Source organism: Rhinatrema bivittatum, chromosome 1 (assembly GCF_901001135.1).
Source record: "Rhinatrema bivittatum chromosome 1, aRhiBiv1.1, whole genome shotgun sequence".
Taxonomy (NCBI): Eukaryota; Metazoa; Chordata; class Amphibia; order Gymnophiona; family Rhinatrematidae; genus Rhinatrema; species Rhinatrema bivittatum.
The window spans coordinates 18,061,014-18,078,259 of NC_042615.1; the positions used below are offsets into that span (position 1 = coordinate 18,061,014).

Sequence of the window (17,246 nt, forward strand, 5' to 3'; positions counted from 1 at the left end):
AGCACATCAGTGAGAGAGGGAGACTGTGTGTATGCATGAGTGAGCATATGAGGGTGATGTGTGCTAGAGAACAACTAATTCATGACCATCTCAAGGTGACTGGAATTAAAAGTTCTCAGGTATGGAGAACCGGGGATTGTTTTCTATCCTTATTAGTTTTAATTATTGATTATTATTTGATGTCTGCTGTTTTTGAAATATTTTATTGGTGTTTGGGAAGTTTTCAAAAATTTGTAATGAGTTAAATTACTGGAGGTTCTATTCATCAGCAGTTTTGAAATATATATTTTTAGTATGATTTTCCTATTGATTGATGTTTTATAGTTCTTGATTTTATTGTTTGATGTTTTATGAGGAATGATGGTATTTTCTGTTTTTCCATTGCTGCATTACATACAGTCTAACTTGTTGTGATTTCCAGTTCAATTTGTCTGTGCATTTCTGTGTATATTTTATGATCCCTTTATTCTGTATTTGGTGACACCAAATTGTATGTGTAATTGGGTACCCATGGGCCAGTATGGAGAAAAATCCCCCGGGCCAATATTTTCCCACAATCCGCCCCTGATCAGGTACAAAATTAGATTGTAATCCCCGGGGATAGGGAAATACCTTCCAGTACCTGAATGTAATCCACTTTGAAGTGCTGAAAAGTGGAAAATAAAAATCTAAATAAATAGTATAAATGCCATATCACTTTTTATATGCAGCAAAAAAATTATTTAAAAAAAAATTGGTTCAGTGCAATAGGTTCGAGACATGATTAAATGCTATGAGTGAATGGTAAATGCCTTGGTGTTCCTGTTTCATGTAAGTGTGGAGCAAAGCTGAGCATTTGTATCACTCTGTTATATGAAGGTCTCTATATTATTCTCCTTTACTTATGATGTGCTATCCATCTGATAATATTAAGGTCTCTATATTATTCGCCTTTGGTTATGATATCCATCTGATCTTTTGGTTGGAATTTCCTGCTGGCAGAAGTAATAATTACGAAAGTTTGCTAAAACTCAAACATGCTGCGTGTAGTGGTAAGAAATGGAGGGGACTTTAGTTTTTCGCTCAGTCCTGTGAAACAATGAGTGGAAAAATATGAGCAGAGTGGGGTGAACAAGTGCTTCAGACTTCCAAAAGGTGGAGGGAACCTGCCTGGAGTGGCCAAGGTTAAAATCATAACATCAGGCTTTCAAGAAAGCTGAAGTAACCGGGACTAGGCGCCCATGGTTACAACCATAAATTTCACTTACCGTTTTTTCCCCAAGTCCTGTAAGAAAGTATTCATTTTATTTGCTATGAAGTCTGAGACTTTTTTTTTAACAGGCTTGGCATGGATTTCAAATGAACTACCGAATACCAAGAAAAAATATATTGCCTAGAAAAAAAGTACTCTTTCTTTGGCTGATACAGATGTCATGGTGGTGGCATAGCTCATTCCCTCCTTGGTCCTTCCAGATCTTTCTGGAAGCGCTCCTGGTTTCCTCCCCGTCTTCGCCGGTTCCCCCTCGCGACCTGCCAGCCCGCACCCCACAGCCTGGCCTAGGAATCTCCACGGAGAGGCAGCAAGAGCTTCGAGCGGGCGGCCGGAGCGGGGCAGCGGCGCGCATGCTCAGTGCGCTCTAACCGCCGGCGGCTGAGGGGGGGGGTGGGGGGGGAGAAAGTGCTCCGTGCCCGTGGCGGAGAAGGAGGGAGAAGTCGCGGGGCGGCTCTGCCGGTGTCAGTGAGCCGGAGATGGCCGTGATGGGCATTGACCTGGGCTTCCAGAACTGCTACCTGGCGGTAGCGCGGAGCGGCGGCATCGAGACCGTCGCCAACGAGTACAGCGACAGGTGCACCCCGTGAGTAGAGAGGAAGCCCTTCGTGGGCGCACGGCCCCTCCTTGAGAGAACCTGTATAAGTGAAGGAGGAGGGGGGTGGGCTAACATCCTGCCCCGCTGCCCCCTCCCCAGGATGCGAGAGGATCCCCTCGGCGCTGATAGTGGCGGTTCCTCGGCGCTCGGCAGTGATGCTGAGGAGTGGGGGGAACCGGCTCGCCCGGGGGAGGAGGTGGGCTTTTGGCAGCGGCTAAAACGGGCTCCGCCGAGGATTGTAACTGCCATGGGAGAGGGGCAAAAAGAGAGCGACACTGCTTACCCTTCTTTTGACAGAAGTATTCTCTAGTATAGAACTAAGAGAGGTACTAAGGGCTCAAAACCCAGCAGCACTTTAGCATAGGTACTGGATCAATAAGACTTGATCGGATTGGGATTACCCTAACACTAGTATAATTGTAATAAACAAGATGCTACATCCCACCAGTGATACAGCAGTGGGACTTGTATTTTATAAGAGAAAACTGTGATGATAGCTTGTGACATTATTACTTTAGTTTTGTTACAACAACAGTACCACAACATTCATACAGCAGTAATAACAACCCAGGAGTTGACAATATTGCAGCACACAGCATTAATATTAATTAGAGATCTGTACATTTCCACTACTTCTGTAAATAAGGAATTTCTAGTTATTTTTCGCTAAAGACTAAAGGAATCAAAACTTCAGGGGAAGATCCAGATTGGGAGGGGAGGGAGGGTGTCCCTCCCAACCCCGCTCTCCTCCCTAATCCCATTTTTATGTACTGGTATTTATTTATTTTTTAAATTTGGCCTTAGTTTATATTTTTCCATCAGTTCTCTCTGTCCCTTCAAACCCCATCTTTGGTTACCTTTCTTTCACTCTGCCACCACCTCCCTTCTCTGTTACCCTCTCAGATACACACCTACAGTACCTCTGATGCCATGCCAGTCCCTTTTCTTACACAATCCGCTGGTGCTGATTCTACAGTACCTCTGATGCCAGTCCCTTTTCTTGCACAATCCACTGGTGCCCATTCCTGCCCCCCCCCCCCCCCCGGACACACATGTTTACTAAGTCAATCTCTTCTAATGTTTCTTCCTAGGCCATCTTCTCTTAACTCCCCTCTCTCACCCCCTCCAGTGTCACCTCCTACTGCCTGGCACCTGTGGCTTGTACAACTCTCAAGGCTACCACCCCCATGGCACACAGACATAAGAACATAAGATGTTTCCATGCTCAGACCAAAGGTCCATCAAGCCCAGCATCCTGTTTCCAACAATGGCCAATCCAGGTTACAAATACCTGACAATTACCAAATATGAGGTAGATCCCATGCTACTAATGCCAGTAATAGCAGTGGCTATTCCCAAAGTCAACTTGATTAATAGCAGTTAATAGGATTCTCCTCCAGGAACCTATCCATGGCTATAGCCCCACTTTGCCTTTGAAGCATAATATGGCCAACTTTGTGGCTCTAGCTGCCACTTTAGCACCAAATTTCCCCATCTGCCAGCTTACCTGATGTAGCCTGCCTCTGCTGCTTCTGGCAGCATCACCTACATTCTGCGCTGCACAGTGTTACGCCTACTTCCAATGCAGCCCACTCCGGTGCCATGACCCTGCAGCCCATTCTACTTGTGTGCCCCAATGCTCATCGCTACATGCAAATGTGTGTTCAAGATAAGACAAAAACTGCCTGTTATAACTGAAGATGCTGACATCTGTGCCCACTACTGGTACTGCAACCTCTCATTTTCTATATTCAAGGGAAGGGCCATATAGCACATTTCAAATCCCCAAGAGGGCCAGCAGTTGGGGATGAAGTAGAATCCCCCTCAGAATTTGAGCAGGGGTCAGGTGGAGGGGAGTGCTACACACAAAATGAAGACAAAGTTGGGGAGCCCTAAGGAAATTATGACATAAATATAACACCACTGAAATATAAACAATTTTAGATTTCTCCGTGTGAACTGAACTTTTTTATCCACTGATTCTTATTTATAAAAGATGATATTACTCTAGAAGGAGGAAAATTCCTCAGACTTTACCAAGCCATAAGATTAGGGGTTGCATATCTTTCACACGCCAAGAGTCAAGGAATTAGAATGTAGAGTACCAAAGAGCAAGAGATGGGAGGGTCTCCTTTGAGGAGCAGAGCCATCAAAGGGGGTTGCAAGCAAGCATGTGCCAATCTGGGGAGAATCTTACGGTCCTTTTGAGTAGTCTGTGAAAACCTAAGCCCAAAGGGGAAGGTGGTTTCAAAAGCCCGATGCATCATTTTGCCTAGCAACTGTCTTGCATTGGGGCTGGGAGAGAAGTGCATAATAGAGATCCGTCTTCCTTTCATCCCTACCAGTTAATCTCACTCCCTCTCAAGAACCCCACCAAGTTCCAAACCAGTCTCTCTCAATTCCATCCTGTCCCCATCAATTTATCTCAAACTCCCCACCAGTATATCCCTCTTTTTCAATTTCCCTATTCTGTCCTTATTTCCTCTCTCTCCTCATGGGTCTCTGTCACCCATTCTGACCCCCTTTCCTTTACTAACTCAAGCTCTGTCATGATCCTCTTACTTTGCCACCTCAGACAGTCAGTCACATACACACGCTCATCAAGGCTTCTGCATCACCCTGACATCATTTTTTTCTCTATCACTCTCCATCACCACCTCTGGCATTCTTCTACACACACACATCGCCTCCCTCTGACTTTCTCACTCCTCTACTTCCATTCCACCAATTCTTTGGAACCTCTTCTACCTCCATTCCTGGCTCCTCCATTCTTCCCAGACTATTTCACACACAAAACCTTCTCCCACATGGTTCTCATATAAACCCCTATCCCTTCCCTCTCTCACTCCCTCTATTTCTCCCACCTTAGCTATGGTCCCCTCATTATTGCTACAGAACACATGGAAACATGGACCTTGGGGAGGAATAAGATGCCACAGTCCATTCTGCATTGCGACTTAAGGGAGACTGAGAAGATATTTCACTCCCTCCTCAGCTCCCCCCTACAGCATTCATATCTTCTTTGCCATGTCTCTCAGTATTCAGACCACTCACCACCAATGATTAGTATTCATCCCCTCCTCAAATCTCCCAGCATTTACCCCTTTTCATGTCACTCCCCCAGAAACATTCAGCCTCTCTTGCACTGTTCATCCCCCAAGCATTTACATTCCTCACCTCCCACAATATTCAGTATTTCTCACACTGCTTCCCCATGCATTCATCCCCTTTCAGTATTCACCCCCTTTCCCTCATTGAAATCATTCTGGCCTGACTGGAGATACTGATAGTTCCCTTCTGCTGTTAGCTGAATCCCAAGTTCTGGTAACATAGTGATCTTCTGAGTCTGGGGCAGTGTTCATTGCAGTTTCTTCCTTCTGGACAGTACAACAGAGAAGATTCCTCTACTCCAGGCAGCAGGTGGGATAAGGGTTGGTAGGGTGGGGTGGGCTGGAGAAGCTGAGTATCTCTTTTTTGCTTTCCTGTCAACTCCAGCCTCGCCTCCTCACCTCTTGTCTTCCAGTTCTTCTGGTTGTAGACCGGAGGGGAGGGATAGAGCAGGAATGAGAAGTCTCTGCTCCTTATTCCAGCCCTTCCCTTGTGTCCAGCCTGCCAGACTGTGAAGATAGGAGGGCAGGGGGTTGTAGCAGGGAGAGGAATGGTTCTTCTCTGCTGTGTGCTCCCTGGTCCAGTCCTCAATTCCCCATCCTCTGCAGTGGTGCTCAGTTGCAATGGGTCAGAAACACAAGATTTGCATTTTGCATATGAAAGAGACACATGTGGCTCCTGAGCAACAGGTTGGCCTCCTCTGCATAAGATGAATAATATCAGAAAAGCCTCCTATTATATCATTAGAATCAGTTAACTTTCAATATTCAATATTTTTTAAAAATTCCCAACATTCTAGTGAGAAAGACATTTATTTTAGTAAATTCACTTATCTTAGTTCTATTTTCTTAAAAAGTGCCAAATGCCAAAGCAGAAGTGCACACATTTCGCTGACATCTGCATCAGGGCTTCACTGAAATCTATAACGTGAAAAATGTCAGCCCAGTTCTTAACAAACTTTAATAATGTTGGTCATCATTATACTCACACTTTGAGACACAGAGTTCATTTGTATCTGAAAGATGACCATATACTTACCAAGTCTTGAAAATAAAATGAAAAGAAAATGCAGTTCTAGAGGTGTTTAAACCAGAGTCTGAGCAGAAACTGCTTTATCCAATCAAAATTTGAAATACAGTCTTTTTAGCTAATATCCTTTATCCAATCTAAATATTTGTTTATTCTTATTGAGCTTAAAACTTTTTTAAAGAAACAAATGCCACTGTTTACAATCTAAAGACCTTTCTGTTCCACTTGACTAAGAAGCAGTTCCAAAGAAGATATGACAGAATGTGTGTTTCATCATTCAGTTCTTTTGAATAAGGTTGTCAAGATCATCGAGATACTAGAAAACGAGATCATCGAGATACTAGACAGTGATGTCTCTTACGTAATTGTTTTGAAACAAAAATTCCCAGATCTACATATTCAAGAGAGGAATTTATGTGAATACTTGTGTCCCTCTATGCTGCCGCTGTTGGAAGGTAGAACTCGTGGACTGTATATCAGGGGACACCTTAAAAGGGACATTTCAGATGTGGGCACTGCTTGTTATGTGCAGTTACAATGATTATTCAATGTAGTCTGGAATTCCTTGGTAATCACCAATATATTTTGACACATTTTACTACCTGCTTGACAACTTATGTCATATATTTGATTAATTGCTCACATAACAAAATATGGGTAAGACAATGAGAGTATTATGCAAGTAGTGTTACCTGCTATTATAACGAAAAGGGATGACTCGTTGTCCAATCCATCTTACTTTAGGCCAATCTCTATCCTTCCCTCTTTAGTGAAAATAGTTTAGAAAGTTGTTTTGACTCAACTGACAGAATATGTGGAATCCAATAACATTTTGAGTGATTTCCAGAGTGGGTTCCGTCAAGGGTACAGTGCTGAGACTATTTTGGTGACAGATGCTAATTTTGTGCTGCAGAAACTAGATCAGAAATGCCCAATAATCTTGGTTATGTTAGATATTTCAGCGACCTTTGACTGTACCACATATTATTTTGTTCCACAGATTAAATCATATAAGTATAGGTGGTAAAGTTGGCCACTGGTTTTCCTCCTTTTTTATAGGACCTAATCAACAAGTATGGATGAGCGAGACTCGCTCTGATTGGAAGCAAATCCAATATGGAGTGCCTCAAGGTTCTTCCCTATTCTCTATACTTTTTAATCTATATGTATGACTGCTATGTGCTTTTTAGAGGAAAAAGCCTTTTTAGGATCTATGCAGATAATATTTAGCTTGTTTTTCCTGTGGTGGGTTTAGTAATGGATACTATGTCAGTTATCTCTTCTACCTCGGAATTGATAAATCAGTGATTAAAAATAAATTGCCTGTAATTGAATAGTTAAGACAGAGGAGATTCCCATTGATTAAGTGAATAGTCATATTGTTATCCCCAAAATACAGCTAGAAAGAGCTGAAATTATCTTGGTGAGAGTGCATGTAATCTGGGTTTTCAGAGTGGCTCTTTCTAACCCAGCTCTTGTTGGTAGTTAGGTTTTCTTAAAGTTGTGCTTACTGCATTGTTTACATTTTATTTTGGAAATACAAGATTTTAAAACATTGATGTATTCTTCTGTTCTGTTGGAGGTAGATTATTGCAATGTGCTGCACATAGATGTGCCGAAAGTTTGTATGCGCACTTTGCAACTGCCGATGAATGTGGCTGCCTGCCTAGTTACAGGGAGTCCAGTATGGTGTCATATATCACCTATTTTAAAAGACCTGTTTTGGCTCCCTGTAGAGCAATGAGTGAAGTTCAAAATTATCTTGCTCATACATTAAATTATTTATGGCACCTGTCCTCTGTATTTAAAGAGATTGATATCATTATATAGATCACAGCGCACTCAGTAGATCAGCTGTTATTGTCCTTACCAGGGCCAAAATCAGTTAGATGGCTAGCAGCTAGGAAACTGGTCTTCTCTGAAGTGGCAACTTCGCTTTGGAATGCTCTCTCTCTTGGTTTATGACAGACAGATTTTAAGTGTTTTAGAAAAGCTTTGAAGACTTACTTTTTAAATTATGCATATTTGTGATTTTGAATTTTAGAATAATGGGGTTTTTATTCTTGTAATTTATTTTAATTGTATTTATCAGACATGAACAGAAATTGGTAACATGGCAGGTTATACATTTCTGTTTAATAATAATAATATTTAAAACACATCTGGCTGAACATCAGAATTGTCTGTTTGAAAAAGACTGACACAATTATAATAATGCACTGTATGCAATACCAGCATATCTTTGAGTCTTTAATGTTCCTAAAAATCCATTAGGGGGAATTCAAAATCTTCTTAGTTAATTGGAACAGAAATGATCTTTAGATTGCAAGCAGTGGAACTCATATGGGCTCAATGCTACTATAGTATGGCATTTGTTTCTTTAAGAATATTTTAAGCTCAATAAACAGCAATTTTAATAGGATAACATTTATTAGAAAAAGAGATTGTATTTCAAATGTTGATTGAATGAAGTGGTTTCCAGTCAGATTCTGGTTTAAATACCTCTAGCACTCCATTCTCTTGGTTTGGTCTTATTTTGTTTTCTAGTTTTGGTAGGTGTGTAATCACCTTTCGAAAATGAAACAAATTATGTGTTCTGTAGTATGAGTATAATGATGACTATTATGAGTATGAGTATAATGATGACCATTATTAATGATGACCAGTTCCTTAAGAATTGGACTATCATTTTTCATGTGTAATAGGTTTGTGCCTGGGTGTAGCACAATCCGCTAACAGTTTCCTGGAGCATGCACTCCCAAGACAGCTACTTGCAGGACAAGTCACTTTATTTAATGTTCCTGTTACACTCATCTCTGGCTTCTTTTCTCTGGCACAGCCAGGCATTTAGGTAATCCACTATAAACCAGCACAACTTTCCCAGTACTGCACAGAACTCATTTTTCCTTAGTGTAGGTTCCAGTCCCTAACTCAAGACTGAGGGCTGGTCTGCTTCCCGGGGAACTCCTTCTATCAATTAATCTTCGTCCTTCTCCCTTTCTATCTGATTAGAAGCTCTCTTTCTTTTTTTCCTCATTATCTTTATTGGGTTTTTTGTATTTCACAGCCATAATCAACAGCTCTTCCATATAAACATGGCAACTTCACATAGAAAACACAACTTGTACAAGAACATAGTAACATAGTATGGTGGATAATTAAGGTACCTCCATAAGCCTTGCCTCTCTCCCCCCCCCCCCCCCATATACCCAACCCCACTCCCGCTACCTCTAAGTCGGAACCACTACAACCTCCTATACCATCCGTTAGCAAGAGTTCTCACTATCTAACAATCTAGGAAATAACCATACCCATACCATATCTCAGCCGCCTTCGATACCGTGAACCATCAAATCCTAGTATCACGCTTAGCGGAGATAGGCATCTCAAACACAGCCCTATCCTGGTTCTCTTCATACCTTGACCACAGAAAGTACTTAGTCAAGCTTGATAACTTCGAATCCACTCACATTCCCCTCACACAAGGCGTACCACAAGGCTCCTCTCTATCGTCCACCCTCTTCAATATATATCTACTCCCACTTTGCCACTTACTCTCTAAACTAGGACTAAAATTTTTCTTATATGCAGACGACGTACAAATACTTATTCCCATTCAGAAATCCCTCAATGAAACCCTGCAGTACTGGGAAATTTGTCTGACATCCATCAATTCTCTCCTCTCCAATCTCCACCTTGCACTCAACGCCTCTAAAACTGAAATCCTTATCCTTACAAATCAACCAAGCGACTTGATTCACCAAATGATTCAAAACGCCTCACAAGCTCACACACTACCGCCCAGTGTCAGAGATTTAGGAGTATCCTTAGACAATCAACTAAGCTTCAAATCCCACATTAAATCACTGCTAAAAGGGGGTTTCTATAAACTTCAAACCCTCAAAAAACTGAAGCCCCTCCTCCACGCCCACGACTTCCGCACTGTTATGCAAACCACCATACTATCTAAACTCGACTATTGTAACTCCCTTCTCATAGGCCTCCCAGCCTCCACTATTAAACCCCTTCAAATCCTTCAAAATGCCATGGCTAGAATCTTAACAAACACCAGAAAAACCCGATCATATCACTCCCATATTACAAGATCTCCATTGGCTCCCCATTGCCTTCCGTTCCCAATACAAAATACTTACCATCCTCCATAACACATTATACAAACACAACTCCCCCTGGCTTGAAGATATGCCACAATTCCGTCAAACCAATCGCCCCACTAGAAACTCCCTCGCCGGCACCCTCCAAACCCCTTCACTCAAAATTGGGCACCTTACTACTACCAGGGACAGAGCCTTCACCATTGCGGGTCCCACCCTCTGGAACTCCCTCCCTGCGAAACTCCGCTTGGAACCGTCCCTGAGCCATTTCAAAAAAGGCATCAAGACATGGCTCTTTAAACAGGCTTACCCCAACTCCTCTCAATCCTAGTCATTATCCTTCTTTGAACCATCTCAGCTCCTGCTCAAACTTCATTCCTCCCCCTTTGACCTCCCCTTACCATCCCAGCACCCCCCCTGCTCCCTCCCCCTCCCCCTTTCCCCTGCGCCCCGCAACCTCCCCTCCACCCCGCCCATCCACCCTTTAGCAACCTCTCCTCGAAAGTTCCTTGCCTTAATGTACTCTTGTTCCTTCCACCCCCTCCTCTCCTCCTCTCCTCCTCTCCCCCACCTCCTCCTCTCCTCCTCCTCCACCCCTCCTCTCCTTTCCCCCTCGCTCCCCCCCTCCTCCCCCTGCCCCTGCTTTTAATTGTACATAAGTGCACTTGCCTCCTTTATATTGTAAATAAGTTCATATGTTAAGCTTATAAGTGCACACACACGCCTTAACATTGTTTATGCATATCTAAACTTAACATGGATAATCATATTCCATGTGCGTTCAACCAAGTTGTATCCTTGCTCGTTGACTCTCTCTCCTTTTACTTTCATACTTTATCCACTCTCGTATATTATCCAATTATTTCCCAGTTAGCCCCCCATCCTCGTTCATTGTATTTTCCTTTCTCAGTTATTTGTGAACCGACATGATGTGTCCTACGAATGCCGGTATATAAAAGTGTTAAATAAATAAAAATAAAAAAAAATATCCCTATCACCCAACTTGCAGAACTCGCAATCTTTAGGTTCTTAATAACCCTCTGACCTTGTCCTAATTTTTCTCTCGTTACAAATTCAAGAACATCATAGTTAAGCAATTCCCTAGGTACCATAGAGAAAAATGGGCTCCAAGTCTCTAAAAATTGTCTTTTGGATTTTTCCTTTGATGTATCAATGGTTTTATACTCCAACTTCATTAGTTTCATCATGTTTCTCTTCCACGATGTCATGGAGGGCCCGGTCTCAGCTACCCAAGTGGACATAATACATTTTTTTGCTATTAAGCTAGACTTAAACAGTAATATTTTCCAAGCCTTATTGGCTTCAATCCCTTCCCCTTTTATACCTAATAAACAGAATGCTGCTGACCACATCAATTGGCCCCAAAATTGTTGAATCAGTGCACATTACCATAAACAGAGCAGAAATGTGGTCTGTGCTTCTTTGCATTTCAGACAATGGTCAGAAGAAGTAATATGGGCTTTATATGCTTTTACAGGCCAGAAGTATAATTTGTGAAATATTTTAAATTGCATTTCTTTAAGTGCCATGCTCTCCGTAGATTTGTTAATAGATCAAATACCTCTCAGTATCTCCTTTCCTGTAATATGGTCACCTATGTCTCTCCTCCCACACCGCTGCTATAGCATCCAATCCATAATATATTGGGCTTGGTAGTGTGTCCATCAGTGCTCGCGCAAGTTCCGCAGCCCGCCGGTAGATGGCGCTATAATATATAAGGGTTGGTAGTGTGTCCATCAGTGCTCGCGCATGTTCCCCAGCCCGCCGATAAATGGCGTAGGCAGCTCCCTGGCCGCCTTGGAGGCTCAAACACGCCAGAGGTACGAAGGACAGCGGCCATCACGGGACAGGCAGAATATAGCAGAGGAGACCCTGGCATGCTGCGAACGGAGCACGTCCTGTGGCACACGCTCCGTTTGTGGCGAGGATGAAGGGCTAGCGCACCGTTCGCGGCGAAAAGGGAAGGTCCCCGTGTGCCATGATCGGCGCGCCTGAGCCTTCATCTTCGCCGCGAACGGAGCATGTGCTGTGGGATGTGCTCCGTTCGCGGCATGCCGGGGTCTCTGCTGCTATTTTCTGCTCAAGGCGAAAATGGAAGGCCCCTGTGTGCTGCGAACGGTGCGCTGGGCCTTCATCTTCGCTGCGAACGGCGCGCCGGGCCTTCATCTTCGCTGCAAACTGTGCGGGTCCGATGAGAGAGAATGTGTGTCGGGGAGGGGAGGGTGAGAGAGAGCAGGAGGGTGTGAGAGAGAGCATGGGGAGGGGAGGATGCCGGTGAGAAAGAATGTGTGTGTGAGAGAGGAGAGGGGGTGTGGGGGAGTACGAGAAACAGCTTGGTTGGTAAGAGGGGGAGTGCGGGGGATGCTTATACAAGACCATATGTGCCAATAAAAACATGGGGGGGATGCCGGTGAGAGAGATTGTGTGTGTGAGAGAGGGGGGGTGACAGAGAGCATGGTTGGTGAGAGGGGGGTGGGGAGAGTGTGAGAGAGAGCATGGGAGGTAAGGGAGGGTGGGTGGGGGATGCTTGAGTGTGGGTTTCAGAGAGAGGGAGCCTATATGAGGGGAGGGGGATGCCGGTGAGAGAGAATGTGTGTGTGAGAGAGGAGAGGGGGTGTGGGGGAATGCAAGAGACAGCTTGGTTGGTAAGAGGGGGAGTGCGTGGGATGCTTGAGTGTGGGTTTCAGAGAGGGAGCCTATATGAGGGGATGTGTGTGTGTGCCAGAGAGTGAGGGAGCCTGTATGAGGGTGTGTGTATGTGGAAGGGACACTCTAACAGTGAATTTCTAGGGAAATTCTGCTCAAAACACGAGCAGATGTGCCAATAAAAAGGCTCACCGCCCAGGCGTAGAACGGGTACAGTTGCTAGTAAATTATATGAGGTAATGGAATGAAGATATTTATACGACATAGACATAGTTATTTTCCTTGCTTTCCCCAAATGTAGCAATCTCTGGAAAGCACCTGAGGTGTAGACGCTAGACCTATTTTTCAAAAGAATAATAATGTAACTCTGCACTTGAAGATATGGGAGAAAATCTTTAGAACAGAACCCCAGATGTTCTATACAATATGACAATGAGTGTATCTTCCCTGATTGTAAATCATAAAAAGACCGTACAACGTTGAGACCTTTGAGCTCCAGCGTTCTAAATATGATATTAGTTTCCCCAGCCACAAATTGTGGATTCCCAGTTAGCGGGATACAAGGAGAAATATTCCATGAGTGCCACAGTAATGTCCTAAAAAATTTCCAGGACTGTCTGATTGTTCCAAAATATAAAATCTAGGAGATATGAACGGAAGGGAAGCCCCAGGGGCATGTAGTATATATTTTAAGTGTAGCAGGGAAGCACAATTGGCTTCTATGTCTAGAGTACTAGAATTATTATATCCTCTTAACCATTCAGCAATAATACCCATATGACATGCCATATTATAGTATCTGATATGGGAAAAGCCCATCTCTCTCTGCTTTAGGGTAACTAAATTTAGCCATAGATAATCTCACCTTTTTGAACTTCCATATAAAACGTGCACATAACATGTTGAACAGCTTAATATCCTTGCGCCTCAATATGATTGGAATCATCTGAAGTATATATAAATAACTTGGGGATTAGGATCATCTGCAATAAAGCCACACGCCCCCAGGATAGATATTGGGAGATCCATCCAAGTCTCCGTTTTCTGTCTAAAACTTCCTAATCAAAGGAGTTATATTGCATGTGTACCACTGCTTAGTTATGTTTAATTTTCTCCCCTGCCCAACAAAGAAAAATCAGGCCAACCCTTCTCAAAGCAACTTCTCATAGTTGATGAGGAATCAAAGAGACTCCAGATAAGTGATTGTTGTTTCCAGATGCTCTTGTAGGGATAACTGGTTGGGAGTCGTCCAGACAGGGAAACACCCGGATTCCCTGGCATAGGTGAGCCACTGCCACAGCCAAACATTGGGTGAAAACTCTGGGTGCTGAGGAAAGCCCAAAGGGTAGAACTTTGTATTGGTAGTGTTTCAAAGCCACCTGGAAGCACATGAACCGCCAGCAGGAAGGGATATGGGAGTAGGCATCTTTGAGATTCAAAGAACACATCCAATCGTTCCTCTGAATGAATGGAAAGACCAACTTGAGGGATGTCATCTAGAATTTCTCCTTCCAGAGGTGCATATTGAGGGATCGTAGGTCTAGAATAGACTGGAGACCCCCGGGCTGTTTTGGAATATGGAAGTACTGGGAGTAGTAACCGGTATTGATTTGGTGTTTGGCTACCAGTTGGATGGCCTGCTATCAGAGCAAGGTTTAGACCTCTTACTACAGAAGAGGTTGCTGAGATACAGCCTTCAACTGGCCGGCATGATGGGGTACAAAAGGCTTGGTGGTGAAATTCAGATGATAACCCTCGTGGATGATCATTAGGACCCACTGATCCGAGGTGATTTGGCTCCACTTCGAGGAAAAATGGCGTATCCTGCCTCCCACTGGCAAGTGAGACTGAGGCTGAGGCTGGGAAATGTTCTCCAAAAGCCTCAAAAAGACTGAGGGGGTTTCGGGATTGTTGGCTGCAAGGGCATTTGTTGCTTGAAGTCCCTCTGGTATCCCCTAGGTTCAGCAGGTTGGGACTGTGAACAAGATTGCTGAAACTGTTGGTATGGTTGAGGCCTGAATGGTTGAAAATTCCTGAATGGTTTTTGCTGATAGTAGTAAGGCTTGCGATATTGATGGCAAAATCTCTGCTGTGGCCTGAGAGTCTGATGCCGCCGACAAAGACTGTATTGCTACATTTTGTTCTTTGAGCTGGGACACTGTGTCTTTCAGCCTGTTGCCAATCAGTTTCTCACCTAAGCACAGCAGATTTACCAACCTGTCATGAACATCTTCCCCTAATGGAGCTGAAACGGAGCCAAGCTATTCAACGAACAGCGGTGGTGGAGATTCGGGAAGAGGTTTTGAATAGCTCATAGACCAGCCTTATCAAATGCCGTAACCCCTCTTCCATATCATAAAAGGTTGAGGTGTGAGTTGTTGGCCCATTTCTGAATGTAAGAATGGCTTCAATAATTTCAGGCATTCATAGAGGTACTGGATCATATAAAACTGGTGCTGTTGGATCCGGGAGGTTAACATTACACTCTGAAAGGTTTTCTTGGCAAAGTCATCAAGCAGTTTGTGTTCCCTCACTGAAGGAGCAGAAGCATGCAGTCTTGATGTTTTTTAGTGAATTTCATTGCCAATTCTACAACCACTGACACGTGTGGAAGTTGGATAACTCCATAGGTCGCAGAATTTTGTAATCTAAACTTTAAATCCAATTTCCTGGAGACCGAGAGGTTGGAGTGAGGGGACTCCCACATTTTAGACAGCACTGTATCAAGTACCTTATGGGAAGGCAGAGCAGACGGTTCGGCTGGAACCTCTAGGATTTTCAGGATTTCGAAGACCTCCTCTCGAGGGTCATGGAGTTTTCAGACTTCCACCCCACCATATTGCCCAGTTTATCCACGAACCATGAATAGGTTAGATCCTCTGGAGGAGAAGAGTGGTCCGGAGGTTCTTCTGGATACCAGTTGGACGGGATACCAGTTGAGCTGGTAGGCGAAAGGTCTGGTGGAGACTCTTGAGTGGATTGATTGAGGTGATGGCGGTTGAAACTCCTCCCATTTGTCTGGTGCCATGGATACAGGTGCCACCGGAAAGGAAGGGCCACGGTCCCGAATCCCTTCCCCACTTGGACCAGGAAGATGTGGGGGTAGAATCTCTGGATGCAAAGAGGAGAATATATTTCTTATAATGGACGAAATTTGGTCCATGGCCTGTAGGCATCAGCTCGTAGGTATTCCAAAGAGGACCACTTTTTCTCCAAAACTTCGAGTGTTGGAGAACATTTCCCATGAGGGCATATAGCTGCAGACAGGATATCTGAGGAAGGTTGTGTATAGTTCCAGGAACCTTTCTCTGGTGCAGCCTGTTTGTCTCTCAGAGAAAGTTCCTTCTGAAGAATGTAGCGCTGAAGATGAGATCCTGTGGACAAATTTGAATAGTCAGTACAGTCTCCCTGGGAGAAGGAAGACCTGGAACTGATGGATACAGGCTTAGGAGGGGAAGCCCAAGGTGGCTGCGATAATATGTCCAGGATAGGGTCCACACTGTTTAGCACGAGATGGTGATGTAGGATCCAGTCTCTTTTTCTTGCGATAAGGTCTTTGGGATCTTTGTGGCCCAGCTCCTCTTCAGAAAAAAGTGGATCTTCATCTGCCCTCACCTTTGAATGACTCATGCGATGACAAATCTGGAAGATTCATCGTGTGTGTGGAGGGATGATGTGATTGTGTCGATGCGCCATGCATCTTGGAGCAACTTGCATCGAAAACTCCTGAGTTAGTATCCGCTTCAATATCTGCACTGCTGGGTCATGGGTCGAGGTCGGAGCTATGCAGTCGCTCTTCTCCGAAGACTTCCTTGATGCCTGCATGGATGCATCCTGGAGGCATTTAGAGCTTGACGCAGACGTCTGGTCAGAGCATCGGTGTGAGACTTTCAATGACGCTAACAATGTACCTGTGCCTGAAATCTGCTTATGACCCACTCACCCTGGCTTGGGTTTTTTAGGTGCCAAAGTGACCTTGTCACCCACTGGTGCTGAATGCTTGCCCTTTGACTTTACCTGCGGCTCCATCGATGAAGATCTCCTGAGGACTTTGTGTGTCACAATTTTAGGGCCCGGGGAAGAATGTATTGAGCACCTCGGGGAGGGTGCATAGCCCCCCAAAGAGGAAGAAGCTCCCTCCTTGTCCCAGAGAAGGGCTATCTTCACTGCCCTCTGCCTCTGCGCCTGTGGCGGCCACAGTCTCGACACAATGCCTGGTCGTGATCTGGGCTGAGGCAGAGGTAGAAGTAATTATGGTTATCAGTGATGGACACTGGGTACTTGCCAGGTTCTTATGGCCTGGATTGACCAGGTTCTTATGGCCTGGATTGGCCACTGTTGGAAACAGGATGCTGGGCTTGATGGACCCTTGGTCTGACCCAGTATGGCATTTTCTTATGTTCTTATGACACTATGTGTCCGCACTGACAATACTTAAATCCCAACTTCTTTGACATGTTGATTAGCACTGAAAAGTGCT

General features: G+C 44.2%; 1 protein-coding gene across 1 annotated transcript in view; it reads left to right on the forward strand.

Annotated features, from left to right (window-relative positions):
• The first annotated feature begins 1,659 nt into the window (after nucleotides 1–1,659).
• The window catches only part of HSPA4L (heat shock protein family A (Hsp70) member 4 like), a 626,705-nt gene continuing 611,118 nt past the window's right edge, over nucleotides 1,660–17,246 (forward strand). The window contains exon 1 of the mRNA XM_029590014.1: nucleotides 1,660–1,835. Coding sequence (XP_029445874.1) covers nucleotides 1,729–1,835 — 107 coding nt within the window. The 5' untranslated portion in view covers nucleotides 1,660–1,728. The remainder of the gene's footprint in view (nucleotides 1,836–17,246) is intronic.